Source organism: Odocoileus virginianus, chromosome 20 (assembly GCF_023699985.2).
Source record: "Odocoileus virginianus isolate 20LAN1187 ecotype Illinois chromosome 20, Ovbor_1.2, whole genome shotgun sequence".
NCBI lineage: Eukaryota > Metazoa > Chordata > Mammalia > Artiodactyla > Cervidae > Odocoileus > Odocoileus virginianus.
This window is the reverse complement of record NC_069693.1, coordinates 10632219-10658902: the sequence shown is the minus strand read 5'-3', so window position 1 is coordinate 10658902 and position 26684 is coordinate 10632219. Positions and strand designations below refer to the sequence as shown.

General features: G+C 55.3%; 1 protein-coding gene across 21 annotated transcripts in view; it reads left to right on the top strand.

Annotated features, from left to right (window-relative positions):
• POU2F2 (POU class 2 homeobox 2) overlaps window positions 1-26684 on the top strand; it is an 80297-nt gene that overhangs the window by 29682 nt on the left and 23931 nt on the right. For 14 of the 21 annotated variants that reach the window (XM_070450792.1, XM_070450790.1, XM_070450782.1 and 11 more), the window contains exons 1-4: window positions 15147-15248; window positions 24726-24791; window positions 24908-24942; window positions 25077-25133. In XM_070450792.1, the coding sequence (XP_070306893.1) occupies window positions 15182-15248; window positions 24726-24791; window positions 24908-24942; window positions 25077-25133 (225 nt within the window). In that variant the 5' untranslated portion in view covers window positions 15147-15181. Of the gene's footprint in view, window positions 1-14559; window positions 14584-15146; window positions 15249-19390; window positions 19415-19933; window positions 20713-24725; window positions 24792-24907; window positions 24943-25076; window positions 25134-26684 lie in introns of those variants that run through there. The other 7 variants (XM_070450796.1, XM_020871123.2, XM_070450799.1 and 4 more) reach the window with 5 other exon arrangements.

Genomic DNA, 26684 nt, shown 5'->3' with positions numbered 1-26684 from the left:
TACCTCCCTTCCCACGGCTGAGAAAAGAAACAGAGGCCCAGGTCCTGGAGAGGCAGCAGAAGGCCGGGGCAACAGGGCTCAGCCCTCTCTCTTTCTCTTTGCGGGCAGGCTGGCCCTGTCTACACCTGCAGTGATGGAGCTGGAGAACCCAGTTCTCCAGAGACGGGCTGCAGAGACGGCCTGGGCTTCAGTTACTTGCCTGCTCTGAACCTTGGTTTGCCCGTGCTGCAAAGGCCTGGAGTTCTCTGGGGAGGGGGCAGGGTGGGGGACCGAATCCTTCCACTGGGGGGGATGGTCACCCCTCCATGCAGGTGCCCCCACGATGGCATCTCAAGACTGCAAGCCTGCTCTCTCCCTTCTCCTGGCAGCTGGGGAACGTGAGCTGAAGAGAACCCGGGATGCCAGGCTTTTCACTCTTGGTCTGGGCAGGGGGTCGTCCGCACCAGGGTGGCGCTTTAGGGAGCAGTGCAGGGCATGACCCCCAGCCCACCTCCCCTGTCAACTCTGGCAATCAGGGGCTGCCTCACTTGTCCCCAGATCAGGGTCTTCGCCCGGATGGGGTTCCGGAGATATGTGTGAAGCCAGTGAGGAAGGACCTGCACCATGTATAGGCCAGAGGAGAGAAGGAGGGAGGGAAAGGAGATGGCTGGGAGGTGGGGCCGAGCGGGGGCTAGGGCTGCAGGAGGCAGGGAAAGAGCAAAGGGATTCAGACACCTGTGGGTTGAATCCATGGGAAGGCGGGGACTCGGGAGGACTCTGAGACGACCCCCGTCTCCTTGCCAAGCCTCCACCCTCCACTGAGGGCTCGGTGACCCGCCCTTCATCGCATCCCTACATTAGGGCGCTGCTTACATTCCCCCGACTCTGACCCCGGGGTCTTACAGCGACCCCATTTGCCAAGGGGAGGAAGGAGCTCACTGTCAGTCCCTCTGGCACGTGGTACCAGGCAGTTTGGTGTAAAGGGTGATGGATGTGCACGTGTACCTCCTCACATGTCATGTGCTTGCTTATGCCTAAAACACCTCTTACTTTTCACCATGATGAGTTATTTGGTATTATCTTCAGATGCTAGTTTCCCGACTAGTAAAGAACCTCCCTAACAGAAGAGAGGAAGATCCCCATGAGGGAGGCCGGGCCCCCTGGGCTGGAGCCGGCCTGGGCCCTGGGATGGAGATGAGGTTTACAGGTGACTGAGGTGTGAAGGCCCGGGAAACCTGGAAGGAGTGGGGGGGTGGTCTGGGGGTGGAGGGTGGAGAAGGGCAGATCAAAAGGCCCTCTCCACCGTTTCCTGGTTCCCGCCTCCACAGCCAGCGCAGACTTGGGAGTCCAGTTCCAGATGCCCCTCCTTTGAGAGAACCTTTCTGGTGACCTTGTCCCCACTGGCCTCTCATCATTTCCCAAATCTGCCCCCAGGCTTTGCTCACGTGGAAGAGCAACACAGTAACAGCTGCTCATGGACCATGTACTGCGTGCTACACACCTGGCCTTCAGGCTCTTGCCGGATCCCTATCAGATGGGGCATGATCATTATTCCCATTTTGTGGATGGGGACACTGAGGCTCAGGGAAGGAAAGTGGCTCACCCAAGATCACCAGCCAGTGAGTGGCAGAGCCAGGACTGCCATTTAGACCCTCTCCATTGGTCCAACCCCACAAATGTTGGTCAAGAACTCACTGCAGGGACCTCCCTGCCCCAGTGGTTAGGATTTCATGCTTCCACGGCAGGGGCCATTGGTTCAACCCCTGGTCAGGGAACTAAAGTTCCACGTTCCCACATGCCCTGCAGTTGAGGCAAACAAAAAACAAAAAACAAAAAACACTGTGAGGGGGTCAAGTTTTGTTGGAGATGTGTGGGAAACCTAACGGCCTTGATGTGAGGGGCTCAAGTCCCAGCTCTGCCATGGACTTGCTGTGACACCGTGGGAAGGTGGTTTCTCCTCTCTGAACTTGGCTTTCCTCCTCTGGGTCAGAGCCACCATCTCGTAAGAGCCAGAGAACGAGGAGCTGTAAAATGCCTGGCAGATAAGGTTACTTGACAAATGGCCATGCCCTCCTCTCTTGTTCTTCTCCAATCCTGGCCCATCCTCTAGGTTCTGGCTCTTTCAAGCTTTTATATTTGAAGGGTATTTTCCCAGGTGGCTCAGCGATAAAGAATCTACCTGCCAAGCAGGAGATGTGGGTTTGATCCCTGGGTTGGAAAGATTCCCTGGAGAAGGAAATGGCAACCCACTCCAGTATTCTTGCCTGGGAGGTCCCACAGACAGAGGAGTCTGGCAGGCTACAGTCCACAGGGTCACAAAAGAGTCAGACACGACTTAGAGACTAAACAACATCTCATGCCCAATTTTGTCCCTTTTTTTTCCCCAAAACACTGTCAATATTTTTTGTTTCTTGGAATCCTCACCACTACCCTCTAAGGGAGGCATTATATATATATATATATACGTATATATACATACACAAAAAGTATATATAACTTTTTTTTTGGCTACATTGCACAGCATATCGGGGTCTTAGTTTCCTGACCAGGGACTGAGCCCTTGCCCCCTGTAGTAGAAGCACAGAGTCTTAACTGCTGAACCACCAGGGAAGTCCTGGGAGGCATTATTGTATTAATTTGACAGAAGGAGAAACTGAGGCTCAGAAGACTCAAGTCCTCTGCCTCAGGTCCTCTTCCCCATAAACGATTCTTTTGTCTGAGCACTTTCTCTGTGCCAGGCCCTTGCAGATAAAGAAGTAAACAAGACTGGCACAGCTGATGTCCACAGAGTCGACAAACAAAGAGAGAAGGCAGATCTTTAACTGTAAATATTGGTTAAATGCAAAAGCAGAAATTGTGATAAAGTCCCCTAAAGGAGGGACAGGAATAGGGAGCCCACACAGAGAGGGCAGGACGTTTAAGCTGAGCCTTGAAAGATGAATAGGATTTAACCAGGCAGAGAGCATTCGAGGAAGAGAGACCAGCACATGCAAAGGGCCTGGGGTCAGAAAGAGCTTGGTTTGAGGAGCACAGAGGAGGTGGTGAGGCTTAAAGCGGGATAGGAGAAGGGGAGAGTGGTGGGGGGAGAGGGGAGAGTGTTCAGCAGAGGCCGGATCACACAGGACTCTAGGCTGAACTAAGGGGCTTGTTTTCTGGTTTAGGTTTTGGTTTTTGTTTTGGCCGCCATGCATGGCTTGCGGGATCATAGTTCTCTGACCAGGGACTGAACTCACATCCTTGACAGTGAAAGCACGGAGTCCTAACCCCTGGCCCGCCAGAGAATTCCTGGATTAAGAGGTTTGGGGCTTATTCCCCAAAGGAGAGAGGTCTCTGAAAAGCCTGAAGCAAGGGGGCAACCCAGCCTGATTTAATTTCAGAAGACCCTTTCTGGGTGCAAGGGGGCAGATGAGACTATCAGGGTCCAGTGTGGATGCCCAGAGGCCAGCAGGAAGGAGGCTGCTGATGTCACCGGGGCCAGAGATGGTGGTGGCCCGGGCAAGTGGAGCAATGGGGAGAACCTTTGAAACTGTGCCGATGGCAAGGCTCAGAGAGGTGGGGTTGCTGACCTGAGGTCACACAGCTGGTCGGGCAGAGTGACGGTCTGATGCAGCACACACATGAGATTTCCTCTCACCAGACAGGCGCTGCTTTCCTCTGGGGAAGCCTCTCGGAGGCAGAGACCTTGAGTGTATCCGTTTGATGTTCTCCACACACACCTCAAAGTGCCTGGTGTCTTGGGCACTGATGGGGAGTCCAAGGTTAGAAAGAGGTCATCCATGGAAGTGAGTGAGAGGGCTTCCCTGGGGAGACTCCAGGAAGGAGGTGAGCAGGGAGTGAGCAGGTCTGAAGATGTGTGAGCCTGGAGAATGGACCAGGGCCCAGAGACATGGTTCAGTGTGCAGCCCAGACTCACTGTGACTCAAGGTGGGTCACCAGTGCGACAACTTTTAGGGAATGGCTCATAATTGGCAGGAGGCCCTCCTGGGCCAGGGATGGGAGGCATGTAACTGTCTCATGTGGCCAACCCAGGTCCAAGTCCAGTGTTTCCTGCCACACTAAAGGAAAGAGCTGGCAGGGGTCTGGGGAGGAAGGGGAGTCCACCTGCCTGGATGCTGTTCCTGGTTCCATCTGGGGGACCCCAGGCACATGATTCAACTTGGCAGAGCATCAGTTCTTTCATCTGTAAAATGGGCATGGTGACAATGGTTTCTCCTAGGAGAGCGTGGAGGAGATTCAATGAGAAGATGTATGGAAAGTGCTTCTAACTGTAGTTCAGGGTTTCACCTCGAATCGTCTAAAACAGAACTCTTGATTCCCTGTCCCTGAGCTCTTCTAGGAACTGTCCTCCACCTCAGCAAATGGTTGCTGTGTGTGTGTGCTCAGTCACTTATGTCTGACTCTTTGTGACCCCAAGGACTGTAGCCTGCCAGGCTTTTCTGTCCATTGGGATTCTCCAGGCAAGAATACTGGAGTGGATTGCCACGCCCTCCTCCAGGTATCAAACTTGTGTCTCTCCGTCTCCTTATTGGCAGGCGGATTATTTACCACTAGCACCACCTGGAAAGCCAGTAACCCGGTAAATGATTATTACACAAAAAACCCTTCTCTCAAGATCCTTCACTTGAAGCGTCCAGAGCTTGAAGTTTGCTTCCATGATGGCAGGGAATATGTTTCGTACGGTCTGGGTCAACCTGATTCCATTGAGTTAAAATGTTTGTGAAGCAGGGCCCTCTGAAGATGCTGCCCAGAGACCACACAGTTCTGGAAGAGGCACAGAGAGGTTGAGTGGTTTGCATGAAGTCACACAGCAAGGACTCAGCAGGCTCCACAGAGTCTGAGAGAGGCCAGGCCACTTCTCATTTTTGAGCCTCCCAGGATGCTGAGAATGAAAGAAAGCCAAAATGGAGTTACAGGCTGGGCTCTAAGCAACAACAACAACAAAGTGCCACACCAACTGGTATTTCCAAGGTCATTTCAGGATTTATTAGAACAAAATTCAGCGCGTCCTACGGCTGATGTGGTTTGGCAGTGGCACCCAACTGTAAAATCAAAAATACTCATCTCGGTTAATGAGGCCCTTCGTGAATATAATACCTGGGCCAGGTGACACCCCTGCCCCCCACCCATGCCTCCCTGAGTTCTGCAGCTGGGACCTGACCACTTGTTCCATGACTTCAAAGTTGACACATTTTCCATCATCCTCAGTTGCTTTTTTGCAGAGATACAGGAGGCCTAGGACTTCCCGGATTTTCGAGGGGAGAAACACGCACACGATCACACAGGCAGCGTGCCTGGTGGTAAGGAGAGCCAGGCTCTGGGACTGACCTGCCAGCTCCAGTCCACCTCAGGGTGTGCCTCTGAAAAGCGGGGGGTAATAACAGCACCTGCTTTATTGGATCTCTGGGAAGATGCCAAGAGAGGACACACAGAGCCCGTGGCCTCGTGCAACAAGTGCCTCTGGGTAGCTGCTCTGATAACTTATGATAATCGTGGGACCCTGAAGAGGCGGGGTGTGGGGGGAGGGGAGAGCAGCAGGAGGTTGAGAATGCTCAGGTGCGTGGCCAAGGCTGACTGTCCTGGTGTCCTCGGCTCTCTCGAGCTTCCCTGGTGGCGCAGTCAGTAAAGAATCTGCGAATCTGCCCGCAACGTGGGAGACCCAGGTTCGATCCCTGGGTTGAGAAGATCCCCTGGGGAAGAAAATGACAACCCACTTTGGTATTCTTGCCTGGGAAATCCCGTGGACAGAGGAGCCTGGCGGGCTATAGTCCGTGGGATCACAAAGAGTTGGACACGACTGAGCAACTAAACCACCAACCAACTCTCTCTCTCTTTTTTAAATATTCTTTTTATTTGGCTGCACCAAGTCTTCATTGCGGCATGTGGGATCTTTGATCTTTGTTGTGGCATACAGAACCTTTAGTTGTGACACGCAGACTTCTTAGTTGCGGCATGTGGGATCTAGTTCCCTGACCAGGGATTGAACTTGGGTCCCCTGCATTGGGAACTCAGAGTTATAGCCACTGGACCACCAGGGAAATCACTCTGTGTCCCCAGTTCTAGGCACAGGGTCTGGCACAGTGGGCCATCCGTGAGGGTGTAGGATTGAATTGTCTTGAAGAAACTTTGGCTAGGTTGAACGAAGGGGTGGGAACCCCAGGGAGGAGAGGGGAGCTTACGGGAGGCCATGGCCTTTGGCTTCTTCTCCGCTCCTCGTGAGGCCGCGTGGGCGCTCCTGTGGGCCTCCTTTTGCGTGGTGCCCCTTAACTCCTGCAGCAGACAGAGCCTCCTCGGTGGCAGGCACAGGGCACACAGCAGTGCTCACGTCAGGCGCGAGCCACTGTGACTTGTCACAGCTCTAATCTGTTTGGTGAGTGGTGGTTTTACGTGAAGACATAATAATGTGTCCACATAATTTATTAAATATAAATTAAATAAACGAGCAAATAAAGAATGGAAGAGGGCTCTGCCCATCTCAGTGATGGGAGAAAGCCATGAACCATGGGTTATGATTAATGCCATTTTGTGCACCTGAGGCCCTTTTAAATAGGAGGGTGAAACCGAACAGAACAGACCTGCTCCCTGTCCTCCCAGCGTGAACATTCAAGTGGGCGGAGATGGATGATAAACAAGCACATGTACACACAGAAACTCAAATGTCAGTGACAAGTGCTGGAAGGAAATGCTACCTGGTGAAAGATGGAGAGTGATGAGGAGGGGAAAGGCTGTGTGGGTTGGGATGATCAAAAAGACTTCTCTGTGGAGAGGATGTGTCAGTGGACTGCTGGAATAAGCGAGGGTGTGCTCCACCACCATACTTGGGCAAAGACGGCACCAGCCAGCAGGAAGAGAGAGAGCAAAGGTCCTGAGGCACATGGGAGCTTCAGCCTGGAGGACGTGAGCGAATGGCAAGGAGTGACAGGTGTGTGTGCCTGCATGCTCAGTCGCTTCAGTCGTATCTGACTCCTTGTGACCCATGGACTGTAGCCCACCAGGCTCCTCTGTTCCATGGGATTCTCCAGGCAAGAGCACTGGAGTGGTTTGCCATGTCCTCCTTCAGGGGATCTTCGCAATCCAAGAATTGAACCCACATCTCTTATGTCTCTTGCATTGGCAGGCAGGTTCCTTACCACTAGCGCCACCTGGGAAGGCCTGGGGAGCAATGGAAGGTGATGTGTTAGAGGCGAGCAGGAGCCAGGTCGCAAAGTGGCCAATTAGGATAACGGGTCTGGAAGCTGTCTTCGTTGGCCAGCCTCCCTGAGGCTTCCCAGGCTTTGGACTTTAGTACCCTGGACAGCAGCCTTGGCCCCTTGGAGCTCTAGCAGCCTGGGGCGCACCCTACCGAATCTGGCCTTTTATTAACACCTGCTTCTGGGCAGTGAACTGGGGGTGCAGAGCAGACGATACCAAAATGAGTGGGAATTGGCTCCTGCCTGCAGGAAGCACAGTTATGTGAGAGAGTCATCAGTGTACAGTTGAATCAATCTTTATCAAGTGAACATCTGTGGGATCGCCACCTAGGTCTGTATACAGGAGGCAGCCAGAGCTCAAGATCCGCCCCCCACCCTGTCCCTCCCTCCCTGCTGGAGGTGACCACTTTCCTCACTGTGGGGGATAATCAGTCCTTTGTTTCACTTTATAGTTTGCTACCTGTAACTCGTAGTCTAATGTTAATTCAAAAATGAATACAATCTCATTATAAAAACCAAAACCATAACAGAAAAGGTTAAAACCTTATTTGAGGGACTTCCCTGGTGGTCCAGTGGTTAAGACTCCACCTTCCAATGTAGGGTATGGGGGTTCCATCCCTGGTTGGGGATCTAAAATCCCACATAAAACCCCCCAAAACATAAAAAGAAGCAATATTGTAACAAATTCAGTAAAAACTTTGAAAATGGTCCATATAAAAAAAAATCTTTAAAAAATCCCTTTTGAGTCCATTCTGCTTTCCCAGGGGGCTTCCCAGGCTGCTCAGTAGTAAAGAACCTGTCTGCCAACACAGGAGACACAAAAGACGTGGGTTCGATCCCTGGTTCAGGAAGATCCCTTGGAGGAGGAAATGGCAACCCACTCTAGTATTCTTGCCTGGAGAATCCCATGGACACAGGAGCCTGGTGGGCTACAGTTCGTGGGGTTGTAAAGAATCAGACAGGACTGAGCATGCACACATGCGCGCACACACACATGCACTTTCCCACTTCTGGTCCACCCACCAGAGGTAGTTGTCATTAGCTGATTAGTTACTCTTTGGGCCTTTTCTCTGCATTTGTCAATACCTGCACACCCATAGAAAATACATAGAGGTTTTGCTATGTGTTTTACATCAATAATATTACTTTGTGTAAATCATTCTGCAGCTTGCCTTTGCATTCAGCAGAGTCTTGGAGAACTTTCCATGTCCATATTCATAGATCAGTTCCATCATCTCTCATGATCACATACTCTTCCTGAGCATGAATATGCTACACTTTATTTAGCTACTGTCATATGGTAGCATTCTGTGTTATTTCTGATTTTCTCTATTTCAAACTTTGGTGTGATAAACCCTTTGTGAACTTTTTGAACTCCTTGTGCATGGTAGTCAGTATTATATTTAAGATTAACCATAACAGGGTCCTACTGTATTGCACAAGGAACCATTAAAAACAAAAGAAAAAAGATTAATGAAGTTCCTGTCAGCCCATGTTGTGTGCATGCTCAGTCGTGTCTGACTCTGTTGTCCCACGGACTGTAACCCGCCAGGCTCCTCTGTCCATGGGATTTCCCAGGCAAGAATACTGGAGTGGTTTGCCATTTCCTTCTCCAGAGGATCTTCCTGACCCAGGGATCCAAACTTGGGTCTCGTGCATCTCCTGCTTTGACAGGTGAATTCTTTACCACTGATCAGCCCATGTCACTGCCCTCATTTCAAAGATAAGGATCCTCAGAGGTTCAGAGAGGTGAAATCACCTGCCCAGGGTCAACAGCAAGTGAATGGAAAAACCAGTTTCCATGCTTTCAAGTGTTTAACTCCCAGATCAGTGCTTGCATGCTAAGTTGCTTCAGCAGTGTCCAACTCTTTGTGACCCCATGGACTGTAGCTTGCCAGGTGGATGTAGCCTGCCAGGCTCCTCTGTCCATGAGATTCTCCAGGCAAGAATCCTGGAGTGGGTTGCCATTTCCTTCTCCAGGGTATCTTTCCGACCCAGGGATCAAACCCGCATCTCTTATGTCTCCTGCACTGGCAGGCAGGTTCTTTACCACTAGCGCCACCTGGGAAGCGCTAGTGCATACATCCAGCTCTATAAAGTGTCACAGTCTACAGGGCAGATGTCCTCATTCAACGGGGCTTATTTGCAGACCAGTGCTGGACTCCATTCTACAAAAATGAATGAAACCCCACCCTGCCCTCCAGCCCTGCGCTGTGAGGGCAGCCTCATTGGGAAGTAATTTCAATGCAGTACGATTAGTGCTAAGCCCAAGATGCCTGAACTATGGGAAGACAGGCCATCACTATTAAATAGGCCTCCTGTGGAGTCAGAGACAGCTTCCAGAGAGGAGAGATTTGAGCCGAGGCTATAGAGGGCAGTAGAATTTGCCCAGCAAACACAGGAAGCTCAGAGGATGGGTACATAGGGAACCCCAAGTTGCCGAACCCAGAGGAAGAAGGTGAGCTCTGAAGGCAATTTGCCCGTGGAGATTGGCAGAGGCCCATGTCCACTTGAGCTTGGAAAGCCAGCCCTGGATTTCATTCTGTGGGCTGTGGGAGTCTGGAAGGATCCATTCATTCAACAAATAGGATCTAAGCACATGGTGTGTCCCTTTCAGAAGGGCATACTGCAGAAGAGAAGACCAAAAAAAGCACCTGCTTTCAGAGAGCTTACATTTCAGAGGGGGAAACAGTAAGGCAAGGTGACAGTGCCTGAGTTCCAGAGAGCACTACAAAGAAAACAAAACTGGCCACTGACTCAAGGGACATGAGTCTGAGCAAACGCCGGGAGAAAGTGATGGACAGGGAAGCCTGGCATGCTGCAGTCCATCGGATCGCAGAGTCGGACACTACTTAGTGACTGAACAATAACTGGAGTGGAGGGTGGCTGAGGGAGGGCTTCTGGGAGGAGGTGGCCTTTGAGTTAAGTCCTAAAGGGTCAGAGGAAAGGGACAAGATGGGGAACAGCATTCTAGGGGAGGTGTCGGCAAGGTCAGAGGCCCCAAGTAGGGACAGACTCGGCTTTCTCTGGTGTGGCAGGCACACAGTGCTCTCGTTAGAAGTGAAGTTCCGCGGGTGCCTGGAGGCCATCCATGGTGAGGGGGCTGGGCTTTCCTGGGGGCAGCAGCGGGTTACTGGAGGGTTTCCGGACCACTCCGAGGGCCCTTGCATTTCAGCCTTTGGACAGCTCCCTGGGCTGGAAGGAAGGAAAGCGCCATCAGCCTGCAGAGTCAGTGCTGGTGCTGGTGCTGGTGAGCAGGAGGTCTGGGCTGTAGTCTGCAGCCTGGGGTGGGCGGGGGCACCTGTGCCCAGGGCAGAGCCTCTTCAGGTCAGGCCCAGAGCCAGGCACCTGCCTCTTCGGATGTCCTGGTGGCTCTGTTCCGGGACAGCCTACAGCCTGGGACACGTACAAGCCCAAGTGAGGAGCCGCGGACAGCAGTCTAGGCGCAGGCTTTGGGGTCGGAGAGACTCAAGGTCCACCCAGGCTAGCTGTGTGAATGTGGCTGCTAGTGGAGCCATCGGTCCATCTTGCCTGTTCTTGTCCCTTTCAAGCCACAGAATGTTAACAGCTGGAAGAAGTCTTAGAGTGCTCCTCCAGCCCACCTCCCACTTTTAGGTGGGGAAACGGAGGCCCAGAGAGTGCGGGGGGCTGGCCTTGGGCCACCAGATGGTCAGGTTCAGAATGGGGACCTGTTGGTTTTCTGACTTTTATCTTCTTTGGGCCGTACCATGATGCTTCCTGATTTCTTTTTGTGTGTGGTGAATTCCTGGGATTTCTGGTGGGTCTGGGAAACTGGTGGTGGGCAGGAGATGCATGAGGAGTGTTTGTGTCGATGTGAATTTATTCAGCATCTGATGGCTTCCTGTTCCATAGACCTTGATGATCTCCCCCCACCCCCAATCCCCAGCACTGACCTAAGCATCTTCCCCAAATCTGCTCCCCTTCCCACTGTCCATCAGTGATGGCCTGAGCACCCACCCATCCACCCTGCTCAGCTGCCTGCTTGCAAGTCCACCAAAGTCCTCAAGACTCTCACTCAAACTCATACTCTCATCTGCATCCTCATGGCCCCATTCTCTCCTGTTGTCTAGACCACTGTCCCAGCCTCTCCTCTGGTCATCTTCTTCAGCTTCTACCCACCAGCCTGGTCTCACACCAGTCCCCAGTGGACCTCACTTATACAGACTCTTCCTGCTCAGAATCTTTCCACCTACAACATCAAATCCAGCCTTGTCTATGTCTTGGGATTCATCTTTGACTAGCATTTATTGCATACTTTCTGAGTCAGTTATGGAATATCAGAAAACTTCCATCAAATCCAGTCTTCCCCTTGGACTATGAACTCCCTGAGGGCAGATTTCAGATCTAGTTCTCTTCTAGGTCCTCAGCCCCCAGCTCACAGCTTGGCTGTAAGGGACATGTAGGAAAAGTTTGGGGGCTTCCCAGGTGGCACAGTGGTAAAGAATCTACCTTCCAATGCCTGAGACATGGGTTCGATCCCTGGGTTGGGAAGATCCCCTGGAGAAGGAAATGGCAATCCACTCCAGTATTCTTGCCTGGAAAATTCCATGGACAGACTAACCTGGAGGGCCATGGGGTCACAGAAAGACTTGGACATGACTTAGAATTAAATAACATCAAACAAACATCACTGATTATACTGCAGGTAAATGGTCTCAGTCTGGGGTTGGCAAACTATGGCCCACAGTCCAGATCTGACTTACTGTCTGTTTCTGTGCATCTCTGAGGGCATGGCTGAGGATGAAGGAGGTGTGTAAACAGGAAACGAAAGCTTGAGCCCGGAAGTCAGGAAGAGTTGGACAGGCAGTGCCTGGGGAGGGGGGTTTTGATTCCAGAGTATTGGAGGCCTTATTGGGAGGATTGCATGGCCCTGCAGCAGGACCAGCCAGACATACTTTGGTCTGTGTCTGTCTGCCACCCCTCATCCTGCTTTCCTCTGTGTCTGGGTCCCTAAGTCAGCTTTCCCTGACTGTTCCCCCACCCTGACCCGCCTCACCATGCAGAGGCGGCCCTCCTTGGGCTCTGCTGAAGGCAGAATGCTGAGATGCAAAGAGAGGTTAATGTCGATGAATCTCAGACCTGAGCTCACCTTCTGACTCAGCTGTCAACTCATAGGCAACCCGGTCTCCTTGTCTCCTGCCAGCCTGGGGCCCTCTCTGAGCTCCTACATGCTAGAGCCCCAGAAATGAGGCAGCACTTCAGGGAAACCCTGCTCGGGTCCCCACACAGAGCAGGGACATGGATGGGGGACCCCACACAGAGCAGGGACACAGGCGGGGGCTGAGCGAAGAGGTCGCAAGACACAGCGGGATGCAGAAAGAGGCTGGGGAGCCAAGCCACAGAGAGGGTCCCCAGGGGCGGCCAAGAGGAAGAGGCCATGGTTGGGGGCCCTGAGGGGTGAAGAATCTCGCTCTGCTGTCCCCGGTGGGCTGGCTGCTCCCCCCATCACTCCCCGCCGGGCCCCCAGGGGACCTCGCTCTAATAATGTATTTGATCGACTCGCCGGCCGCGTACAAGCGATTATTGTCTTGTCGGGAGTCAAACGTATCGATCCGGTGAGAAATATGAGCGGAGCAATGGGGCCCGCGTGTCAGTTACCAGCCCCGCTGGCCCTGGGGAGCCCCCTGCGTCTCCTTTAATTACCGCTCAGCCCTGAGCCCAGCCTGGTCTCCCCTGCACCGCCTCCCTCCCAGGCTCCCTGCACCCTCAGCGGCCCCCACTGCTCCCCAGCTCCCAGGCCCTACCTGCCTGGCTCAGCTTGGTCTGAGGCCTCTTCTCCAGCTAAACGGCCACGATCTCCCATGCCTGGGCCTCCCCATTCCTGGCTGCCAGGCCCTGCCCACCCAGCATGCCCCTAATTCAGCCCCTTTGTCCTCTCCTGGGCAGGTGGAACTCTCATGCCCATTCTTCTTCAAGATGCCTCGATTCTAGCTCAGGGACTCAATTCTGGCCTGCCAGAGGCGATAATAGTGGAGTCAGTTTGAGAGGCAAGAGGTGTGGGGTGATTTCACTCACCACGGGTAGGTGGGCATGAAAGGCTGTCGCCAGCTCCACCTCTCAGCCGCAGGCCTGGGAGGGCAGCACTGGAAACAGGGGGGTGCATCTCTCCCTGCTCTGAGTTACCACCCGGAGCTCCCTCTTGACAAGGATGCTGTTGACTGTGGAGCATAGGGGGGTGTTTTGGTGAGGTTTTGCTCCCTCTATAAAGTCCTTATTACCCTCATTTCCAAGTCTTCCAAAACATAAATCCTAAGTAAAAAGAGTTTAGTGGGCAAATGCAGCTTCAAGACAAGGCTCCAGTGCCATCATCCACCAGATGCCTGACCCGCCTGTAGAGAAATCCTGCCATCTGAGACAGAGAGAGAGGTAAAGAGGTGGGCCCGGAGGCAGGAGGTCTGAGGTGAAGCCGGCGGATGCTGCAGGGCCTCCTAATCTGCTCAGAGGAATGGCCTTCACAATACGGAATGTTATGAGTGTAGTTGGTGGGGCCACTGTCCCCTCTGTGCAGATATAAGGACCACCATCATTCTCCTGGAGTGGGCCTGCCTGCCTGGGCGTGTCTGGGCCGCACAGGGCCTGTGTACAGGCAGAAAGGCACTCTTGAAGGTCTGCCTGTGTGTCGTAACCTGCGTGAGTGTGCTTGGGTGTGAACGTGGGCATACACGGCTGGGAAGTATGCCTAGGTACACTTGTATAGACGTGCCCCTGTGCCTGCATGACAGAGCAGAGGGTTCTGTGCACACGCGGGTAGTGTTAGTAGGGAGCGTTGTCAGGGCCTGGGCACCAAGGAGTGTTTCCATGTGTCTGGATGTGCACACGTGTGTGTGATGTGCTGGGGTCCCTGTGTAGAAACACTTGAGTGTGTGTATATGAGTCCAGCCGTCCGTGTGCGCGCGCGTGCTCTGGCGGGGGGGGCGGGTCCCCTCAGCGTAGGGGCACAGCGAGTCCCGCAGGGCCCGGAGCGAGCAGGTGGGCTGTTTGGAGGCACCAGGCGGCCCGGCAGCCTCGGACCGCGCGCGGGGAGGAGGAAGAGGGCAGCGGGCTCGGCCGCGCCTTTGTCTGCGCCGCCGCGCGCGGGGAGTCCTGCGCCTTTGTGTGACCCTCGCAGGTGTGCGCGCGGGGGCGGGCGGGGGAAGGGGAGGGGCGGGGGGCGGGGCGCCTCCTCCGCACCGGCCCCGCCCTCTGGCCCATTGGCTGTGCGCTGCCGCCCTCTGGCGGGCAGGGAGGGAAGCGTTGGACCGCGAGCGCCGCACCGCGAAGGGGCCAGTCCGTGGCCCTGGGACCCGGTACTTCCGTCCACCCCAACCATCTCCGGCGCCCGCTTTGCCCCTTGGTGGACCTCCTGCCGCTCCAGGGCAAGGCCCGGCCCTGCCGCCAGCCCTACCACTACCCACGGGTACCTCTTCTCCCAGTGGTGGCCGCGGACGCCTCACCTGCGGGCAGAGGCGCGACTGGGTTCCCCGCTGGCCACAGTCTGCGAAAGCTTCCTCCTGCCCTGCTTCTTGGCGTCAACGCTTCTTGCCTCTGAGCCCTTAGAGAGGCCACCTCACTTCTCTGGTCCTCAGTCTTTGTCTGTAAAATGGGGGCAAATAGCACCTTCAGAGATGATGCCTGTCAGGTGTGACAGGCAGGGCCTAGCATTGGGAAAGGCCCGCCCCAAACTCCTAGCCAGTGTTTTACTGTCGGTGTTTTGGGTCCACCTTCTCTCCCAGACCCACAAGCCCTGCTCCAGATGTGCCGGCCGGGTGGAGGCGGCAGAGGGGCTGGGGGCACCTCCAGGGGGCATAGCTGCAGAGTCAGTTCTTCCAGCCTCCCTGCGTTGTACCCCCCCAACCCCCACTTCCCCAGCACACACACACATGATTTGGGGTCCGCTGCCGGCTGGGGTGGGCCTTCGGGCACGGGTATTTTCCCTTCCGAAGGGGGCGGACCCTGCGGTTTCCTCCCTGGTGACTTCCGGCAGCGAGGGCTTGGCCCCCAGAGAGGGCGGGGAGATGACACAGTTGTTCCCCAAGCCCTGCGGGGCGGGCAGCATGGTTCACTCCAGCATGGGGGCTCCAGGTAAGGGGCCGGGGCGCACAGGCAGCGCCCTGGGGTCGTCCTGGCTGGGCCTGCCCTTCCTCTCCGGCTGCTCCTCTGCTCTCCGACTCTGCCTCAGCAGCTGCCCCTCTCCCCATCCCGCGTCCCCACCCGCAGCTCCTCTTTCCTCTCCCCTTTCGCATCAGCCCTGGGGGGCTTCAGACCTCTTCTGCCTTCCTCTGCCGCTCCACGTCCCGAGGGGTCCTGGGGAGGAGGATGGAGCTGGGTGTTGGTCTCCGGCTCTCAAACAGAGGACCAGTGGGTGGGCAACCTGAGTGATCCTGGGAGAGGACTGCCTGGGGGCTGGACCTCCCAGTGTGTGCGTCTGTGTTCGCGCGTGAAAACAGTGGTTCTGAGCTTTCTATATATGACTGTCAGGTTTGCGTGTGCGAGGGGCTGTGTGTGTGGCACTGTGGGGATAGCCTTGGCAAGGCTCTCTTGATTCACTTCCTCACTTCATTCGCCTCCGATGTCCCCTTCTCAGGTGGCCTCCCCTGCCTTCCCCATCTAAACGGGTGGCACTCTCGAGCCCCTCACCCTGTTCTGTCTTTTCTTCATGGTACTCATCACCCCTGAAAATTTATGATATGTTTGTGTGTTTATGAACCGCCTCCCCCACCAAGTGTCAGCGGACTGAGCCAACATTGTCCGCCAAGGGCTGTACAAAGTGATTTGTACATGTTGACTCATTTGGCATAACGTGTCCATCTCTGCATAATGATGGTTAGCTCTAGGCGGTGCGCATGGGAGAGTTAACTGAGGTAATACAGTAATAGCGGGGCCTAGACCACGGCCAGTGTCCATACTTCAAGGGTGTTTTGTTTGCGGCCCTATAGTTCTGACCGTGGGGATGTGTCCCATTTGTGGGTGTCTGTGGGGCTGACTCTTGGTTTGGCCTGCATCTGTGTGCATCAGCGTTTGCGGGTGTCCTGTGATCCGTCATCGACACGTATATACGGAGCAGTTCTGTGCTGGATGTTGGAAATACTGCTGAAGAAGGCAGTTCTGGGTCTGTCTTCCTGGAGTGCCCAGTTCCGTAGCGGAGACAGACCTGTCACCAGACATGGGAGGAAGCACAGGCAGAGGGTTGAGAGCTGGGATGCAGGAGGCACAGGGCACTGGGCGAGCCCAGAAGACTTGCCCAGTTCGGCTAATGGGGCATCAGGAAGGACTTCCTGGAGGAGGGCATGTCTGGTCTGAGATGAAGGATGAGTGGGTATGAGTAGGCAAGGGAGGCAAGGAGGGGGCTGAGGTAGAAGGAAGGTTACTTGCAGGATGCTGTGTGATGTGATGATTTACTGAGGTGACTGTGTGTGCAACTATGGATGTATGTGTGTGTATGTTTGCGCATGTGCACATGTGTGTACAGTGCAGACACAGCGACGCAGGGCATCTGCACAGGATAATGTGTGCATACTATCTCTTCCCTGTCTGGGGAGAATGGCAGCTTTATCAGGCACTGGGTTAGACCCTTTACTTGGCATTTCTCAGAGAATTGCCCTGCCTGGGCTCCCCAGCCTGGATATGAATTAACACATGTATGGTCTTGAGCAGGTCATGCCTCCTGCTCGGTCTTTGGCTCCACATCTCTGGACGGGGTTCTGGGTTGCACCCCGGCTGTCTCCCAGGAGGAGGGGACTCTGGGAGTGTGAGTAGGTGCGCATGTGTGTATGTCTATCTGAGTGACCTGTGTGTGTGTACACATCTCTGTATGTCTGTCTAGTGACTGTGTGTGTGTGTGCATTTGAGTCTACCTTTATGTCTGAGTGACTCTGGGTGTGTGTGTGTGCATATCTTGTGTAAGTACATCTTTGTCTATATGAGAGACCCGGATGTGTGTGTATATGCACATCTGTATCTCTCTGTGTGTCTGAGAGACTCTGAATGTGTGTGTACCTGTCTGTATGTGTGTCTGAGTGACTCTGGGTGTGTGTGTGTACCTGTTTGTATGTGTGAATGACTCTGGGTGTGTGAGTGTGTACCTGTGTGTGTGTCTCAGTGACTCTGGTGTGTGTGTACCTGTATGTGTGTCTGAGTGACTCTGGGGGTGTGTGTGTGTACCTGTGTGTGTGTCTGAGTGACTCTGGGTGTGTGAGTGTGTACCTATTTGTATGTCTGAGTGACTCTGGGGGTATGTGTGTACCTGTGTGTGTGTCTCAGTGACTCTGGGTGTGTGAGTGTGTACCTGTATGTGTGTCTGAGTGACTCTGGGGGTGAGTGTATACCTGTATGTGTGTCTGAGTGACTCTGGTGTGTGTGTGTACCTGTGTGTGTGTGTCTGAGTGACTCTGGGTGTGTGAGTGTGTACCTGTGTGTGTGTCTGAGTGACTCTGGTGTGTGTGTGTGTACCTGTATGTGTGTCTGAGTGACTCTGGGGGTGAGTGTGTACCTGTATGTGTGTCTGAGTGACTCTGGTGTGTGTGTGTACCTGTGTATGTGTGTCTGAGTGACTCTGGTGTGTGTGTGTGTACCTGTATGTGTGTCTGAGTGACTCTGGGTGTGTGTGTGTGTGTACCTGTATGTGTGTCTGAGTGACTGGTGTGTGTGTGTACCTGTATGTGTGTCTGAGTGACTCTGGGTGTGTGAGTGTGTACCTGTGTGTATGTCTGAGTGACTCTGGGGGTATGTGTGTACCTGTATGTGTGTCTGAGTGACTCTGGGTGTGTGAGTGTGTACCTGTGTGTATGTCTGAGTGACTCTGGGGGTATGTGTGTACCTGTATGTGTGTCTGAGTGACTCTGGGGGTGAGTGTGTACCTGTGTGTGTGTCTGAGTGACTCTGGGGGTGAGTGTGTACCTGTATGTGTGTCTGAGTGACTCTGGGTGTGTGAGTGTGTACCTGTGTGTGTGTCTGAGTGACTCTGGTGTGTAAATGTGTACCTGTATGTGTGTCTGACTGACTCTGGGGGTGTGTGTGTGTACCTGTTTGTATGTCTGAGTGACTCTGGGGGTATGTGTGTACCTGTGTGTGTGTCTGAGTGACTCTGGGGGTGTGTGTGTACCTGTATGTGTGTCTGAGTGACTCTGGGTGTGTGAGTGTGTAACTGTGTGTCTGAATGAATCTGAGTGAGTGTGCACAGCTTGTCTATGTACATCTTGGTGTGTCTTATCTCAATGACCTGGGTGTGAGTGTGTACCTGTCTGTGTCACTCTGTGTGTGTGTATGTGTGTGTACGTCTGGTGTGTGTCTATCTGAGTGACCTGGGTGTGTATGTGTGTATGCACATCTGTGTCTATCTGTACATCTGTCTGTGAGTGACTCTGGGATGTGCGTGTGTGCGTGTTTGGGGGTGACTCGGTGTGCAAGTGTGTGTACAGGCAGGTGTGCCCACACATGTCTGGGTGTGCGTTTTGCATATCTGCTGGTGTCATTGTGTCTGGGCTCGCATCTCCATCTGCACACATTCCCGTCTGGGATCTGCGCACCTGTCCCCATGTGCGTTTGCATGGTCTCGGTCCGTGTCGGGGCCCCGCCTGGCTGAGGCTGTGGTGTGTGCGCTCCGTGGCAGCTCCTGGCAGCACAGCTGCGGGGCCACCGCTCTTGTTGTGTCTGCATCCTCCCCCCTGACACCCAGGAGTGTTTCACTCCCTGGAGGCCGCCCCAAGGACAGCTGTGGGGTGTGGGTGTGAAACGCTGCTCCCGGGGAGGCCGGGCTGGGCCAGTGGGCGCGCAGAGGTTCCCGGCAGCACTGACCCAGCCCACAGGGGCTCCCAGGCCCCAGCCTTGCTTGAAGTGGGCTTTGGAGGCCGGGGACCCAGGGGACAGGCCAAGCGGGGCCGGGAGGGGTGAGGGGCAGCCCTTGGGCCCTCTATATTTAGCCCCGTTTTCGGTAAGTGCTAACGAGAAGCTGGCCCAAGTCTGCTAAAACCGGCTGGGGGAAATGCAGAGGAGAAGTGAAAGTCCGCGGAGGGAGGGGCGGGGGAGGGTGAAGGGGACCCAGGGTCCCAGGCCTGGGGCAGTCGGGCAAGCGGGTGTGAGCCCAGGGGCGGGGCAGCCCTGGGCGGGTCTGACCCACGGGTGGTGGGACTCGAGGGGCCCGCTGGGTCCTACAGGGCTTTTTCCTGACTGTTCCTCTGAAAAGTCGCACGCTGCCTGCGATGGGAGGAGGGAGGGGTGACCCTAAGCAGCCACCCAGACTTTCTGTGCAGGTGAATGAGGCTTTGACAGGGTACTTCTGAAGGTGTGTGTGTGGGGGGGGACGTTAGAGCACAAATTAAAGTCACCTGGAAGGGGGCTTGAAAAAATTAGGACACTTAGGTTTCACCTTGTGCCATAACACTGTGCCAGAGTGTTATGGGGTGGGATTGGGCATGAGTCTTCGTCTAGAGTTGAGAGAGAGAGGGAGCGAGAGAGCCTGCAGGATGGGGTCTCAGCCAGCCTCTCCCCAGGGTCACCATACCCTGAGTCCCCATGAAGACATCACTGAAGCTTTGGGTCCATGGTGTAAATGGAGTCCCCCCAGTTCATCCCTGGTGGGGATGGTTTGATGAGACCCTCCTCCTGGGTGGGGCTCGAGGAAGGAAGAGGAGAGGGGAGGACAGAGGCCTGGGCAACGGGCAGCTCTGGCCATCTTGCTGTCAGCCCAGTTGATGCTGCAGGGGTGTGTGGGCTGTGTGGGAGCTGGGGGCGGGGGCAGGATTGGGGAAACAGTGGTAGAAAGTTCCCCTCAAACCACGTTTGCCTCTGCAGCCACCATTCCTACAGAGGGGAGGTGACCTTAAAGGTTTAAGGTCAGGTGGGAGCCCCTGGGGGACTGGGGCTGAGGGTCGAAGATCAGGTGACCACAGAGAGAGGATCCTTTCCTGCGTTCGTTCATTCCAAAGACAGAGTCCCAGACTGTGCAGTGGTGACTCCAGTCTGGGCCCTGAGGAGCCCACCATCTAGGGTAGAGGTCACTGCCCAGGCCAGGCGGTCAGGGGATATTGGGGGTAGGGGGAGCCCAGACAAGAGAGGCACTGACCACCTGGGCAGTCCAGGAGGCCCTCACAGAGGAGGTGACGTGGAGCTGGGGCCTTAAAGAGGAGCAGGAGTTTGCTAGTCAAGAAGGAAAGGGTTGTCCCAGGTGGGAGGGGAGCAGAGGCAAATGCCCGGAGGAGAGAGAGCAGGGCTGCCCTTGTTCATCCCACCCACGCGTCCTGTTGAGGACCCCAGATGAGTCAGCCCTGCCCCAGGGCTTCCTAGCCTGATGGGGGAGACATGCTGGGGCCCAGCTGGCTGCAGCCTTTAGGACGGTGACGGGGAGGTGGAGCCAGGGTGGAAGGAAGAGGGCAGAGACCCCCCGTCTGAAGTCATCAGGGTGGTGACTTCAAGGAGAACGGAGCCTGTGCTGGGTCCTGAAGGATGAGCAGGAGGTCGCCAGGCAGACAGAGTGGGAACAGCATTCCAGGCCGAGGGACCAGCCCATGCCAAGGCTGACAGAGAGACAGCAGGACAGAGGCAGGAACAAGTAAGAGACGGAGGGAGCCGCAGGGAGGGACAGACATTCATAACCTGGGCTGCCAAGCTGGGTGATGCTGGGGACCCAGCAGTGAGTCAGCCCGGGCCTGTCCGCTGATCAGTGGGGAAGGACAAGGGCACAGGTGACCACAGCCCTGCGGGCTCCAGGCTGGATTGGTGAGGAGAGGCTGCCTTAGTTGGCTAGGGCTGCCATAGCAAAGTACCCCCAGATGGGGTGGCTTACACGATAGAAATTATTTTTCTCAAAATTCTGGAGGCTGGAAGTCCAAGGTCAAGGTGTCAGCGGGGTTAGTTTCTTCCGAGGCCTCCCTCCTTGGCTTGGGGTGGACGTCGGCTCCCCGGGTCCTCACCTGGTCTTCCCTCTGTGCCTGTCCACATCCCAGTCTCGTCGTCTTACTGGGGACACCAGTCATACTGGATCAGGGCCTAGTCTGAGGCCCTGATCTGTACGTAGGGCCCGATCTCATTTTGGCTTCGTTACCTCTATAAAGATCCTGTCTCCAAAGACGGTCTCAGTCTGAGTTACTGGGGGTTAGGCATCCAAGAGAGGATGTCAAGGGCTACAGCTCAGCATACAGCAGAGGCCGAGGATGAGTGTGGGCCCTCTGGGGTGGAGGTGGGGCCCGAAGCCGCCCCGGTCTGTGATCAGGAGGGGCGTTCACCAGCGAGGTGGGGACTGTAGGGCCTGGACCCCTGCCCCCCGCCCCTCGTCAAGCAGAGGGCGATGCCAGCATGACTGAAGAGAAAGGTGCATGAGTGCTGAGAGATGGGTAGCGGAGGGTGACGAGGGTCACACCCTGATGGCCAGGATGGGGAGCCTGGGCTTTTCTTAGGAGGCGGGGAACCGTGGAAGGGGTCATGGCCAGGGAAGGGGCTCCTGGTGGCAGCATGGTCACTGGCTGGAAGGAGGGGCTGTGGAGGCGGCCGGGGCATGGCTTTCCAGAATGCTGGCAGGGATGTAGGGCCACTCTAGGGTTTGGTTGCCTGCAGCAGGGCCAAGGGCTAGGAGATTTGTTTATTTGGCTTTAAAATGTTATTTATTCTTTATCTGGCTGTGCTGGGTCTTCGTCACTGCACAGGCTTGTCTCTAGTTTCGGTGAGCAGGGGCCACTCTCCAGGTGCCATGTGCAGGCTTCTCATTTCAGTGGCCTCGCTTGTGGTGGAGCGCAGGCTCTAGGGGACTCAGGCCTCGGTAGTTAGGGCTCCCAGGATCTAGAGCTCAGGCTCAGTTGTCGTGGCACACGAACTCAGCTGCCCCTCGGCATGTGGAATCTTCTTGGACCAGGGATTGAACTTGTGTCTCCTACAGGTGACAGGATTTTTGGCAGGTGGATTCTTTGCCACTGAGCAACCAAAGAAGCTGAGTCTGGGAGTTTTAGAGCCAGGATCAGGCAGGACTCCTGCTTCTTGATGCCCCAGAGTCAGGAGGCTGGGGGACTCCTTCCTTGGCTTCCTTTGTGACCTCCTGGGTCTCGGGGTCCTTAACCACTCATTGCCCCTTCCCCAGTGCCCGGAAACAGGGCCTGAACTCCGGGAGCATCTGGGCACCTGCTCCCCACCCCAACCTCGGAAGCTTACGGCTTAGTAGGACTATGTGCTGGCTGATTATTATTAGCTTGTTTTATTTTTTTTTGTGTGTGTCAAAACATAACATATAGTAAAACGCTCAGGTTTTAAGTGTACAGTTTGATGAATTTTTGCGTATGTACAGACCACCACCCCAAACCACCAAACAGATCACCTCCCAGGACATTTCTAACCCTCTGAAGGCTTCTTCACACCCTTTTCAGGTCAGCACCCCTCAAAAGGTGCCCACTAATCTGACCTTAATCACTTGAGGTCATCGTTCCTGTTTCTGAATCTCCCTTAATTGGAGTCCTGCTGTCTGTCCACTTCTGTGTCTCACGTCTTTCCCTTGGCAGCAGGTTTGCAAGATTCAGTGTGTGTGATGCAGGAGCTGGTTCTTTTCTAGGCTGTGGGGTATTTCGCTGTACGGATGTACCAATGTGTTTATTCGTCCCTGGTTAACGGGCCCTTGAGCTGTTTCCAGTGGGGGAGGGGGGAGCCATTAGGAAAGGGCTGCTGCCCGGAACACATGTGCCCGGGGTGGTGGTGGGCAGGACACTCCTTCCTCTTAGGTGAATGCTGGCAGAGGATGTGCTGGGAAGTGGCACCTCTCTTAAGTTTCCTGAATTGTGCTTGGATGGATTTACACCCGCGTCAGCAGTGTGTGCCCTGGCCTTTTCCCTTTTTTTTCCCTTTGTCGGCGCCCGGCCTTCGTTGCTGCGCGGGCTGCTCTCTAGTTGTAGCGCACAGGCTTCTCATTGCGGTGGCTTCTCTGGTTGCGGAGCACGGGCTCGAGAGCCCAGGCATCAGTAGCTGTGGTGCCTGGGCTTAGTTGCTCCGAGGTGTGTGGGATCTTCCTGGATCACGGATCAAACCCGCGTCCCCTGCACTGGCAGGCGGATTCTTTACCACTGAGCCACAAGGGAAGCCCTGAGCTGGTTTTTTAATCAGGAATTTCAAATCAGAGTGGCATTCCTTGTCTAGTGACCCTCAGTTGCAAAATATCTGGACTTCTTTTTCAGTTGCAGAGGCTCTTTCAGGTCTCTCTTTTCTAGCTGGCCACCTTTAACTATCTTGGACGCAGAGCACGCTAGCGTTGGATGGCTCCTTTGATAGAACGGGGTTTTGGTGGGGATTTGGAGTGAGTTGTGAGATGTTCGGGTCAGAGTCAGGGTCGGGAGTAAGGTATGAGGCCAAGCAGGGAGTCCAGGTTAGATGAAGGACTTGGGCCATCTGGATGAGAGCTGGGGATCAGTGTGGGTAAGAAAAGTGAGAATGGGTCAGTCAGAAACCCAGACTAGGAGTCTAGGACCAGGGAGGGCTGGGTTTGAATGGCTCTCAGGGTGAGCCTGGGTTGGAGTCACTGTGGAGATGAGGTGGAGGGGATCAGAACGGGTTCATCAGACTGTAACGGTACTGATTAGAAGCGGGAGCCCCAGAGTCACGAGGACCCCCGTCTGACCAGAGTGCCTCTGCTGTCTCACGGGGCTCTTGGGGAGCTGCCGTCTGCCTGGAACCTCAGTTTTCTCCCCTGTAAAATGGGGGTAATACTGGCACCAGCTGCCAACGTGAGCTCTGAGTCATATCTTGCGCTGTGCTGGCAGCACTCACCGTCCCGTGACCAGAATCGGAGCGTTGAGAGCATGGGGTTGTTTCCCTTGCTCCAGGTCCCCTGTTTGCCACCCCCTTCCATTTCCTGGGCCTGCGGGACTGTAGGGTGGGATGGGTTTGGTAGGGTGGGGGCTCCAGGTTGGATTAAGGGCTGCAGTCCCAGGTAAGGCTGCAGTCTAGGGTTAGGTCTGAGGACGAGGTCAGGGCAGAAGCAGATGGGGTTGGAGTTGGAGTCACAGAGATGAGAGAGGGGCCGCCCAGCCTGAAAGGGAGGCGGAGGGGGGAGTGGACGGGAAAGTGGTGGGCCGGGGAGGGGGCCTGGGGCGCTGAATCACACCGGAGATCTGAGGACTCGCTCCCGGGGGATGCTGCCGTCCCTCACACCTCCCAGGCCCTACTCAGAGTGGAAAACATGCCTCACCGAAACCTGGTGGGGCAGGATGGGCGCCTGGGCGGCCGCTGCGAGGAGGCCCAACGCTGAGTCGCTCCTTCGGAGCATCACCAGCCTCCCCCAACCCCGGGCGGCCAGAGCCTCCCCAGGACCAAGGGCCAACCCCACCTTCCGCCCTGCCCCAGGTCTCTCGGGGGATTGGAGGTGACCCTCCCTGTGCCACCTTTCAGAGGGGCCAAGAGGCTCCTCTCCTGTCCTACTGGTGGAGGGCAGGGGCCTGGAGCAGAGGGCATGTCTCCCAGAAAGAGACACTTGCAAGGTGGCAGGGAGCGTTGGGGTATGGGGGGAGAGGCTGGGTGGTGCTGGGGGAGCGGCCCCAGAGCCCTACTGGCTTCCGCACCCTTACCCCACTGGCATCCCTCATCTGTCCTCAGAAATAAGAATGTCTAAGCCCCTGGAGGCCGAGAAGCAAGGTCTGGACTCCCCGTCAGAGCACACAGGTAAGTGGGGAACGGGGCAGGGAGGGCAGAGGTTACCACGGGCGGAAGCAGGGGCACGGTGGGGGTTTTAGGGTCAGGGGCTGGTGACAACTCACCCGTCGTCCCTCTCATTACAGACACTGAAAGAAATGGACCAGACACTAACCATCAGGTCAGAAGGCAGCAAATGGGTAGCGGGGAGAGGGGCAGAAGGGAGCAGAGCAGAGCTCTGTGGGGCAGGGGCAGGGTGTCAGAAGTTGCTTCATCTCACTGTTCCCATCGCCCACCCCCACTTGCTCTTTGCAGAACCCCCAGAATAAGACCTCCCCGTTCTCCGTGTCCCCGACTGGCCCCAGCACCAAGGTAAGCCCCGGTCAGAGCAGCCAGGGTGACCGCTCAGGTATGACATTTGGTAGAGGGTCCCGGATGCCTGCTGTGGGCCCGGGGCCTGGCACCTTGGTGACGGGACTCCTCCCGCCCCTTCTCACCCTCAGGCTCCCGCCCCAGGCCTGTGACTCACCAGGGCTCCTTCCCCTTCCCTGGGGGGGTGGGGGTGGCCAGGGAAATCCCCCCCAGAGCCCCAGGGCGATGAACAACAGGAAGCTGAGGGCCCCGCCCCCATCCCAACTTCCCTGACCGAGCAGGGGCCCGCCCCACCCCCACCCCCCAAGGTGCACACTCAGGGCCAGGCCAGGAGTGGGGGGCAGGTAGGCGGGTCCAGCCACGGTGCTGCAGGGGAGGACCGCAGGGAGGCCGGCAGTGGCCAGCTGGAGCAAACCCCACATCCAGACGGGGCCTGCTGCTGGGCACAGCTGGGCTTCAGGGGGTGTCTGGTGCCCGGGTCTCCACCCTCCAAGTCTGGTGGTGGTGGCCGGCCGATCCAGAGGCCTGAAGATGGTGCAGGGGCAGAGGGGGCCCGGGCAGGACTCCTGACCCTGACCAGTGGTGGTCGGAGGACAGGGTGGGAGATGCTTTGAGACTGTGGGAAAGTCACCCTCCCACTCTGGGCTCCTTAGTCTCCTCTAACCCGGCAGTGGGGGCGGGCAGATTGGGGGACCTCTTGACAGGTGTCCGGTTCAGAGTGCGCAGACATGACCCAGGGAGAGGGCCCCTGACTCTGACCAGCTTCACTCTGATCTCAAGCTGGGCTCTGGCCTCTGCCCTCAGAGCCAAGAACATCCATCGCGCCCCTCCCCGCCCCCAGCCCTGCCCCACCCTCATCTGAATGCCCCACAGCAGCCCTGCTTCTCCCCTAGGAGACCAGTGGGGGCCAGGGGAGCAAAGGTCCTCGCTCCCTTCCGCACCAGGTCTCCGTCCACATCTGGTCTGCACTCCCTGCGCTTGCTACTCCATCCCACCGCATCCATTCTGTGTCAGTCTTTCCCTCAGGATGTCAGACAGGTGCACTCTCCACCCTGTATAATTATTTACATCACAATTTTGTTAAATCGGTTCAATTAAAAAAAATTTTATTATGGAAAATGTGAAACAGATACAAAAGTAGAAGGAAGACCATAATGAAAACAAACCTCCAGGTAACCTGTCACTCTGCTTCAACAATGATCAACTCATGAACTGGCTTGCTTTCTCAACAGCTAAAATAAAACTTTTTTTTAATGGAAATTTCATGAATGGAAAACCAGAATCACTTGCCATGGAAATAAAGACAATGACTATTAAAATTACCCAGAGACTCTTGCCTGGTGTAAGGTCTAAACCTGAGACCAGTTCTTTATTTGTTAGAAAGGAAGGTGAGCCAGGGTTGGAAGGTATTAGAGACATCCTTGCACCTAATGAAAACTTTTCTCAGAAGACCGAGAGAGAAGGAAACAGCCCCAAGAAGCCTAGTTTTTAAAAAACCTTTCATTAAAATATGACACACACTTAGATCCTTGGCATACAACTCTGGATTTT